At 37.7% G+C, this 10636-nt stretch overlaps 1 protein-coding gene across 1 annotated transcript in view; it reads right to left on the bottom strand.

Moving 5' to 3' along the window:
* The window catches only part of LOC108311040 (methylcrotonoyl-CoA carboxylase subunit alpha, mitochondrial-like), a gene marked incomplete at its 3' end in the record, with an annotated part of 50187 nt that overhangs the window by 10314 nt on the left and 29237 nt on the right, over nucleotides 1-10636 (bottom strand). Inside the window, exons 7-9 of the mRNA XM_037741918.1 lie at nucleotides 9679-9752; nucleotides 9343-9490; nucleotides 9135-9256 (exon numbers count right to left, since the gene is read on the bottom strand). Coding sequence (XP_037597846.1) covers nucleotides 9135-9256; nucleotides 9343-9490; nucleotides 9679-9752 — 344 coding nt within the window. The remainder of the gene's footprint in view (nucleotides 1-9134; nucleotides 9257-9342; nucleotides 9491-9678; nucleotides 9753-10636) is intronic.

The raw sequence follows: 10636 nt of genomic DNA on the forward strand, positions 1-10636 counted from the left end.
ATGTCCAGCCTGCTGATGAGCCCATCAAGTGCATTCTTCATTTCTATTACAATGTTTTTTATTTCTAGCATTTTCTTTTGATTCATTTTCAGTGTTCCCATCTCTCTACCTACATTATGTATCTGTTCTTGCATGTTGTCTATTTGTTCCATTAGAGCTTTTAATATATTAATCAGTTAAATTCCTTATCTGATAATTCCTAAATTTGTATCATATCAGTCCAGTACTGCTTACTTTGTTTTAGTCTGTGCTTTTTTTTCCTTGCCTTTTAGCATGCTTTTTAATTGTTTTGTTAAAAGTAGAACATGATGCATTAGGTAATAGGATCTAAGGTAAACTGTCTTTTAAGGTGAGGCCTCAGGTTAATCTGGCTAGCAAGCAGGCTGTGTTTAATGTCTGCAGTAGCTGTGGGTGCCAGAAGTTTCTGTATCCTCTAGTGTCCTTGTTGTGTTTTGCTTTTAATATCAGTGTCTCTGGTTTCCCTAAGAATTCCTTCTTACATAGTTAGACCTTCTCCATTTGTAATCCATTGTTATTATACTGGAGTCTTGAAGACATGTGTCTTAGTCTTTTTGTACTGCTATAGCAAAATACCTTAAATTGTGTAACTTATAAACAACAGAAAATTATTTCTTATAGTTTTCAAGCTGAGAAATGCAAGATCAAGCTACTGGCAGATTCAGTGTCTAGTGAGAGCCTGTTCCTCACAGATAACACCACGTTGCTGTGTCCTCACATGAAGGAAGAGGGAAGGGGCAAATAGGTTCCTCAAACTCTTTTGTTGTGGTAACTAACTCCATTCATCAAGGCAGAGCACTCATGATCTAATCACCTGCCAAAGGCCTACCTCTTAATACCTTGGGGATGGGAGGTTAGGCTTCAACATGTAAATTTTGGAGGGACACAAACATAGCAACATGGTGGTAGGGTGTGGGGAGGGAAAGCATTCTACAAACTTATGATTAAATCTCAGTCTTTCAGTGGTCTTGTGTTTGTGCCGAGAAGCGTTTCTTAGTTGTTTTTCTTTTCTCCCTTAGGTGATATTGGAAGACTATAAAGGAGGTTGTGGTTGGCTAACTACCTTTTCCCTAGAACAAAAAAGGCTCTGGAGACATTTCCCTTGGAGTTAGAATTTCCTTTGTTAGGGAGAATAGAATGCTACCGATCTCTTTCAAAATGGTTACTTTTCCCCTCCCCGTGCTGTAAAACATAAGGGATTTTTTTTTTTCCCCTGGATTTTTACTGTGAGAACCTGGTGAGGTTCTTGGAGGCAAAACCCATGAAAGTGGGAGGTCCCTCTAAGACTGGGCCCCAAGGAGTTTCTCACTTTCACACTGGCCCACACTTAGCCTCAGCCATTTTTCAAAACTCCAATGTAAGTGTTAGAGATCCAGCAGCTTCTGCTCCAGGTAAACTCATCTGGCTTTGACTCACTGTACTTGCATGCTTGTCCAGATTTGAGAGTGAAGGCTTGTCCCGTGGCGTCAATTCTCTGATGGTTCTTCTAAAGTCACTTACTCATTTTGTTCAGCTGTTTTCTTGGTTTTTGGATGTGAGTGATGACTTTCAAGCTCTTTACATGTTGGAGCTGAAGTGCTTGTTTTTCAAATTCCAATTGTAAAATTCTACCATGATATGGCTTGGCTGTGTCCCCACGCAAATCTCATCTTGAATTGTAGCTCCCATAATCCTCATGTATGGTGGGAGGGACCCGCTGGGAGGTAACTGAATCATGGGGGTGGGTTTTCCCGTGCTGTTCTCGTGATGATAAGTCTCACAAGATATGATGGTTTTATAAAGTGCAGTTCCCCTGCAAATGCTTTCTTGCCTGCAGTCATATAGGACATGGCTGTACTCCTCCTTCACCTCCTGCCATGATTATGAGGCCTCCCCAGCCATGTGGAACTGAGTCCACTAAGCCTCTTTCCTTTATAAATTACCCAGTCTTGGGTATGTCTTTATTAGCAGCGTAAGAATGGACTAACACATATCACTTCTATTGACTCTCCCTCATCTTTTAGCTGCTCCAGGTAAGGAAACACTATAGCAGGCACTCCAGGTTATGAAGGGAATACGTAGGAGGCCGCATCAAGAGCACAGAGCAGTTCTTGTCTGAGGTCTTAGAGGCTGGAAATACTTTTCCTTTGGCTGCTTATAAGGGAAGTTCAATGAAGATCTGTGTTATGATTTCTGCAGTCACTAAATCAGTCTTACCTTTTTCTGATTAACCCTTTTCTGTGTAGCTTTAACTAACTTAGAGTTTCTGGAGCACAGCGTCTAAAGAAAGAATCTGATTTCTGTGTTTTTTTCCTAAGATATTACACTTTCAAGAGATTTCGTAACCCAGTCTTTCAGATACACTAAATAGTTCTGATAAAATTTAAAAAAATATTTTGATATTGACTTTTCTTAGTTACCAGCACCACTCTGACAATCTTCTGGCACTCCATTAGTTCAACAGGTAATTATTTAGCAGGACATAAAGAATACACAGTACAATTTCATGATATTTAAATGTTATTACTAGAGGCTGCTCTACCTATGGAGTAGCCATTCTTTACTCCTTTACGTTCTTAATAAACTTGCTTTCACTTTACTGCATGAACTCGCCCTGAATTCTTTCTTGTGTGAGATCCAGGAATCCTCTCTTGGGGTCTTGATCAGGACTCCTGTCCAGTAGCACCTTTCTGGTGGCCACAGAAGGGACAATACTAAGGAAATCCCGACCCAACAGCTAACTTTGGGTAAGTGCCGGTAGGGCAACATCTTTCTGGTGAACCACGGAAGGGGCAATACTGAGGACACCCTCTGACCCTCCTAAGATTGCAGCACTGATTGGCCAGCTTTGGATAAGTGGGGTGCATATACCCAGGTAAAGGACAGAATTGGGTTTGAGGCCCAATTTAGTGGAGTTAAAAGGCAAGCATGCTTGACTGAACTTTGGCTGGAGGCCCAACTTAGGACAGTTAGATTCCTTCCTAAGATTTAGGGGGTTAGAAGCCCCTCTCAGTAATGTCCCTCTCGGCTAAGAATGGGCTTGGCACTATGAATGTTAACTGCTATTCTGTTTGAATTAATCTGCCTTGCACTCTGCTGACAGTGGTGGGCGACAGGATTAGGCATAAACAGGATGGTGAGACATGGGAGCTTTTACCTCCCTACAAGGGGAAACTTGAGTGCTGTTGGGACTGCTAGGAAAGATCCCTTCCTAACTGACAAGTGGCTGCCTGAAATGGGCGAGTCTTTCTCTGGCCTCCCTGAGTACCTTGCCTTCCCCACCTTCCACAAGCAATGCTTTTCTCCCTTCCCTCCACTTTCCCCTCTGTGCAAACAGGTTGAATGAATGGCAAAAATCGCTGTTTCTCTCCTTGCTTTTTAACTAACAAAAAGGAATTTGTGAGGCCAGTCTTAAGCTGTAGTGAATCTAGTGTGCTTTGTTCTGTCATAAAGAGGTATACCTCAGGCTAAAACACAGGCTTAGAATCCCATAAGCCCACTGTTCAAGGTGGCCCAGGGTACTAGTCAGTTATAAACTTTGCCGCAGGTCCCTGAAAGAAAACTGGATGAGGTTTTCCTCTTGCCTTCTATGTCCTTGGGGGCTTGACCTTGTACCCATGTGGCCCTGCTTTGTTTTTTTACAATGGTGACCCAGGTTCAGGGTTCAATTCCTGGCTTAGGGAATGAATCCTTTTCTTCTGTCTGCCTGTGTATTTATGTGTTGTGTGTGTGATATGAAACAGCTTTGATTATCTGGTTTAAAAATAAGTGCGTAAGTCAAATATTTTGTCAGAAAAGTAAAATGTGTAATGCCTTTTAGTTTACGTCAATTCTACACGTAAGGTGTGTAAGGAAAGTGAAATGTGTTTTTGGTAAAAGATTATAAGAAGGCATACGAATGTGGATTTTTTTTTGTGCCTAGATTATAAAGTTAAAGGATTATTTTAAGTTAGATAAGATAAAGCTAAAGGTTTAAGCAAGTTGTGGAAGGTTTGTGAAAAATTAATCTTGTAAAAGAAATTGTGTGTGTGAACATATTGGCTCAGGTTAAAGGGGTGTTCAGTTTTTCCAGAAATTGAACATTGGAATAAAAGCACAACAGGTTTTGCTTAGAGCACTGATCTGCTCTTTAACAAAAATTCGTAAAGGGTTATTAAAAAGTTTATGAGAACCTCACCTTATGGTCAAACATTAAAATTGGGTACGTATGTCAACAAGGTTTTATTGAAAATTGGGTTTAATATTAATAGTACACTAATGTAAAGGTGAAATAGGGCTTATTTGATATAAAACTCATACAGGAAGCAGTGTCAAATGTGAAATGGTGTTTAGCTTTCTTTGGGCTATATTTGTAAAAATATGTTATAGTATGTGTTCCAAAATAACGGGAAACTCCTATAATTCTGCTATAACTTGGTGTACATTATAATTGTTCCATAAAATCATTGTATGGCACAGAAGTAACCAAATTTGTCAATTGTGTTTTTAACTGTGGTTGCCCTAAAGCTTTTTGCCATCCATAGACAACTGTCTTGTTTTGATCTTCTTCAAAAGGAGATTTATTATTATTATTTTGAAACTGAGTCTCACTCAGTAGCCCAAGCTGGAGTGCTGTGGTGCAATCTTGGCTCACTGCAACCTCTGCCTCCCAGGTTCAAGCGATTCTTGTGCCTCAGCTTCTCAAGTAGCTGGGATGACAGGCACGTGCCAACTATGCCCTGCTAATTTTTGTGTTTTTAGTAGAGACAGGGTTTCACCATGTTGGCTGGGCCGGTCACGAACTCCTAACCTCAGGTGATCCACCCGCCTCAGCCTCCCAAAGTGCTGGGATTTTACAGTCATGAGCCACTGCACCCAGGCCCAAAAGGTGATTTATAATAAACTATACAACTCTAGCATGCGTTCTTGAATGCAGGTTTCATGTAAGTTTGGAGATTGTGACATTAGAAAAGGGAAAAAGAAACTTTCAGAACTCTCATGGAAAGCTGCAATGCTCATGTATATCAAGCAGGAGTTGACTGCATGAACTGAAGTCTAAAGTAATCTTTTTTGACTTTTTGCTTAAAACATTGCTGATCCTCTGGTTTTTCAGAGTGAAGGAAACCTTTCTTTTAAGCTATTCACAGCTTTTAACAATTAAGAAATGTACACACTCATAAACAAAATTTGGAGCATATTTGTTTCTATCTGATTTCTCCAGAATTTGGAAACTATTTGTGAGGATCTTAACTTATGGCAATATAGTTATTTGCACAAATGCAATAAGAATCTGTTTTCTTTTGCAACAGGACACAACTGGAGAAACAGGTTATTTTACCAAGGCTTTGACTGGAATGGCATGCTTTCCTAAAGGAATCAAACTTGACTTTAAAGCCAATAGAAGCCCCTGGGGAAAACTGGTCTCATTCCTTGTCTATACCATCTCTGTATAGGTCTCCTAATCTGTAGTAAATAAGGAATGTCACTTTCTGACAGATCCAGGAGCCCCAAGTTATCTTGGGACCTCAAGAGGAGAGAAATTTACTTAACTCATAGTATTTCAGGGTATAAACCCATGGGTGGGCTGGGCTTGAGAAAAAAAAAAAAAAAAGGTCTTCTTTGCAAGTCCTTATGGAAGAGTTCCATCAAAACCAACTTTAAAAGCCTATATGGCAAATAATTATTCTTGCTGCACTTTATACAAATAATCAGGCCATGTATAATAAAGCAAATCGGTCTTACCATGATTTGTCTTTAGTAAAAATGGAAAACTGGAGCAAGAAAAATTATGTTTCAAAAACTATGGTATACTTGTTATTAAATTCTAGTCTCATCAGTGGTTTTTGAGTTTCCCTGCAATTTAGACTAACCCTGCTTATTCCTGTGGCTGCTGTTCAGAAGAAACAAGAGGGACTGGTAATGTAAAAATCTGGATCAATATTCTAATCCTGGGCACGTACTGGAATCATCTAGCAACTCTATATCAGCTTGGTTCCAACAGTTGCCCAGTTCATGGAAACCATTCTAATTTTGCTAACTTGGGATAATCTTGCTTATTGTGCTTTACTGTTGTGAAATATATTATTGTTGTACTCTTTGTGTAGAAATGCAGGATAAGCTTGCCAAATTTTTTTTATTAATCTTATTTTATTAATCTTCCAGATTTCACCTTTTGTCAGAACTCAAGAGGTATGAGTGGCCCTCGACATACTGATGCTTTCTAACTGAGCTCCTCTCTATCCTGAACATGAGAGCCTAATTAGCAGGAATATCATTGCCCCATTCAGCCTGAAGGTTACAGATGATGGATCTTTGTCCCTCTGCAACCCTTAGGATTAAGCATTCTCTTATAAAAGCAAGGGGGGAAATGTCAGAGGCATCTGAACCAGAGCAACTCCATCTTGAATAGGGGCTGGGTAAAATAAGGCTAAGACCTGCTGGGCTGCATTTCCAGTAGTAAGTTAAAGCATTCTTAATCACAGAAAGAGATAGGAGGTCAGCACAAGATACAGATCGTAAGGACCTTGCTGATAAAAGGTCCTCATGAGGTCCCAAGATAACCTGCATCTGTCAGAAAGTGACATTCCTTACTTACTACAGGTTAGGAGACCTATACAGAGAGGGTGTAGACAAGGAATGAGACCAGTTTTCCCCAGGGGCTTCTATTGGCTTTAAAGTCAAGTTTGATTCCTTTAGGAAAGCATGCCATTCTCACTCAGTTTGTGTGAGTACACTCTATGATGTGTGCACAGCAATGAAATTGCCTAACAATGCATTTCTCAGAATGCATCTCTGTCGTTAAGCAACACATGACTATATACAGAAATATTAATATTAATATATTAATACAATAATTAGAATACAATTATGGGTTATTTTGTTTTCCATCTTCCACATTTTCCAAAAGTTTGTAATGTATTCATATTACTTCTATAGTTCAAAAAATATTACTGATGCCTATTACAATGAAAGTAGTATGCCAGGCAATATATACAAAAAAATAAAAATGTATATACTACCAGGTCTTTGATTCCCAGGGGTTTTTCAGCTGTTGGGGGAATACATTACAATGTGAGGCAGTGTATGGCTAACATTTCCTAAGTACAGAACTTACATCTTCAAAAAATGTTGCAGGCATTGACTTACATAGTTACTGAAATAAGCTACTGATGTCTCCACAATTCTAACTTAAGAGCATGCTAATTTGGATGGCTATCCTATTCTTTCTTGAAAGGAAGCCTTCAATTTACCTTAGAACTGCCTCCATTTTTTTTTTTTTACTTACTTCCCACTGACAGATGGCATAGGCTGTGTTCTCCTAGTCAATTTACCAATTTTAAGATTGACTTCCTTTTTTTTAACTATCAAATTCTAATTGAATCTCATTGACTATGCCATGCTTAGGACAGTTCTCAGTTTTATACGGGCTGTAACAAAAAACAATTTGGGAGCCTCCTTTAAGGAGAAGAATACAAAACCGCAAATACAAAATTAGGTCAGGGTCTTAGAAGAGGTGAATGCCAAAGAAGTGCCTGAAGCTTCAAGTCTGTTACCTTCAAGGTAAATCTCTTTTCCAGTCATGGTTCCCAAATGAATTATTCTTTTCACTAATCCTGTATAATACTTACAGGAGAGATAAATGTAAGAATATATATATATATTTTTTTCTTACATATATATATTACATATATGTATATTCTTACATATATATTACATATATTCTTACATATATCTATTACATATATATTCTTACATATATCTCTCCTGTAAGTATTATACAGCATTATAATATCCTACAATTATATGTAAGTATTATTAAGTAATGCTGTATGTGTAAGTATTATAAGTATCCTGTAAGTATTATACAGTATTACTACAGGATATCTATATCCTGTAAATATTATATATATACACACAATGTATGTGTATATATATTTTTTATATATACACGTGTGTGTGTGTATATATACACTCACATTTCTCATTTCACATTTTTATGACAATTGTTAAAAAATTTATTTATATATATAAATGTATAATATAAATATTTAAAATATATAATATATAATAAATATATTATATATTTTTATATATTATATTTTTTAAATATATATTTTTATATAAATAGATATATAATATATATCTATTTATATATAAAATTTAAATAAAAATTAAATTTATTTAAATATATAAAATTTATATATATATATAAATAAAATCTTTAACAACTGTCATAAAAATCTATGAAATGAGAAACTTTATAATCAGCATCTTACTTTAAACAACAAACATGAAAATAACATTCCAGAAAAAAAAATAGGGATTCACATTGCATTTCCTATAGTGGTATCCAGAGAAGCTTAGTGCAGTGGCTTAGATACGAGCTCTGGAGTCAAAATGCCTGGGTTCAAATCTCAGCTTTACTACTTAACAGCTGAGAGACTCAGACAACTAACACAACACAACCACTCTGTTGCTTAGTGTCTTCACCTGTAAAATGAAAATAGTACTTACCTAATGAGGTTATTGTAAGAATTACATTCAAATTAGAAGAACAGCAAGATTATTTAGCATGTGTAAAATTCTTAAAATCTGGCACATGATAAGTGTAATACAAGTGTTAGCTGCTATTATTATTAGTAAATCACTTAAAATTCAATTTAGGAAATTAATTCCATTTCCTGAGCATGTCAACTAACATGCAGTTCTATAAATATAACTGAATTTATTACAATAATTTGCTAATATTGAAAAAAACCCTAAATGTCACCAACAAGAAGCATACTGAATGAATTAATGGTATATCAAGATCATGGAACCACTAGGTCACCAACAAAAAGCATGAGGCTGACCAATATTTACTGACATGGAAAGAGGTCTGTGATATATTAGTGTGTAAGACTCTATTCACTGTTCTTAGGTATGTATTTTGTTTGCTGTATGTATATGTATCTACGTTTCTATTCACATAGAAAATGCCTGGAAGAATTCATGCCATCCTACAACCAGTGGTTACATCACAGGATAGAACTGGGAAACTAAACTTACAATAATATACTTATGTACTATTAAAGTTTTATATTTTATAAAGTGTGCATGCATTATTTTTCCAATTTAATTTTAAAAATCTGAGTCAGAAAAAAACAAGATCAACCCACCTCGGTGTGTCTACAAACTTCTCGATCAGCACAGCATTGTCACCAAAAGACTTCTTGGCTTCTCTTCGTGCTGATTCTAACTGTTCTTGAAATTCTTGTTCCGATCTAACGATCCTCATTCCCTAAGAGAGAAAAGATTATGACTACCACATAAATAAAACAAAGAAGATGAGCCTGAAATGGCGAACACAAGCATGCACAACCTTACTTTTCCTCCTCCGCCCTGGACGGCTTTAATCATGACAGGATAGCCAATTCTCCCAGCATGCTCCTTCAGGCACTGGTCTGACTGGTCCTCACCATGATAACCCTCCACAACAGGTACTCCAGCAGCAGCCATTATGGATTTGGATGTGCTTTAGAGTGGGAAAGAAAACAACATGTGCCAATTCTATAAATTATTTCATTCAAGAGAAACATACATATAGCCCAGTCTATAAATCACAATGGAACTCTTTAAAGAAAACATTGAGTCTGAGACAACAAAATAATACAAATTTATGGTCTATTAGTTTTCCTCATTTCATGTGGTAGCTCATCTCACCTTATTTTTAATCCCAAAATACTAACATATTGATTAGAAACATTAAATATTTTCTGTAACTCAATGGAATTTCCCTATGTCGCAAATAACTTATGCGTATGACAACAGAAGGGTAGAATTAAAATACCTATTATAGGTAAAACGAACTTTTTTTTTTTTTAGAGACAAGGTCTCAGTGTTGCCCATGCCAGAGTGCAGTGGTGGAATTATACCTCACTGCAGCCTTCAACTCCTGAGCTCAGGTGATCCTTCTGCCTCCGCCTCCTAAGCAGCTGGGACTACAGATGTCTGTCACTAAATCCAGCTGAATTTATTTTTTGAGATGGGGTCTTACTCTGTTGCCCAGACTGAAGTATGATGGTGTGATCATAGCTCATTGGAGCCTTGATTTCCTGGGCTCAAGCAATCCTCCCACCTCAGCCTCCCAAGATGCTGGGACCACAGGCACATGACACCATGCCTGGAATTTTAAAAACATTTTGTAGGGACAGGGTTTCCCTATGTTGCCCAGGCTGGTTTTGAACTTCTGGACTCAAGTGATCCTCCCACTTTGACCTCCCAAAGTGCTGGGATTATAGGTGTGAGCCACTGTGCCAAGGCCTAGCTGAATTTAAAAATATATACATTTTTTAGAGACAGAGTCTCAATAAGTTGCCCAGCCTGGTCTTGAATTGCTGGCCTCAAGCTATCCTCCTGCCTCGGTCTCCCAAAACACTGGTATTACAGGAACAGCCACCATGCCTGGCCCAAACTATTTCAAATGATCTTGATACAGTTATATTTTATTTTTTTTTTGAGTCGGAGTTTCGCTCGTTACCCAGGCTGGAGTGCAATGGTGCAATCTCGGCTCACAGCAGCCTCCGCCTCCTGGGTTCAGGCAATTCTCCTGCCTCAGCCTCCTGAGTAGCTGGGATTACAGGCACGCGCCACCATGCCCAGCTAATTTTTTGTATTTTTA

Source organism: Cebus imitator, unplaced genomic scaffold, assembly GCF_001604975.1.
Source record: "Cebus imitator isolate Cc_AM_T3 unplaced genomic scaffold, Cebus_imitator-1.0 Scaffold111, whole genome shotgun sequence".
In the NCBI taxonomy this organism is placed as follows: domain Eukaryota; kingdom Metazoa; phylum Chordata; class Mammalia; order Primates; family Cebidae; genus Cebus; species Cebus imitator.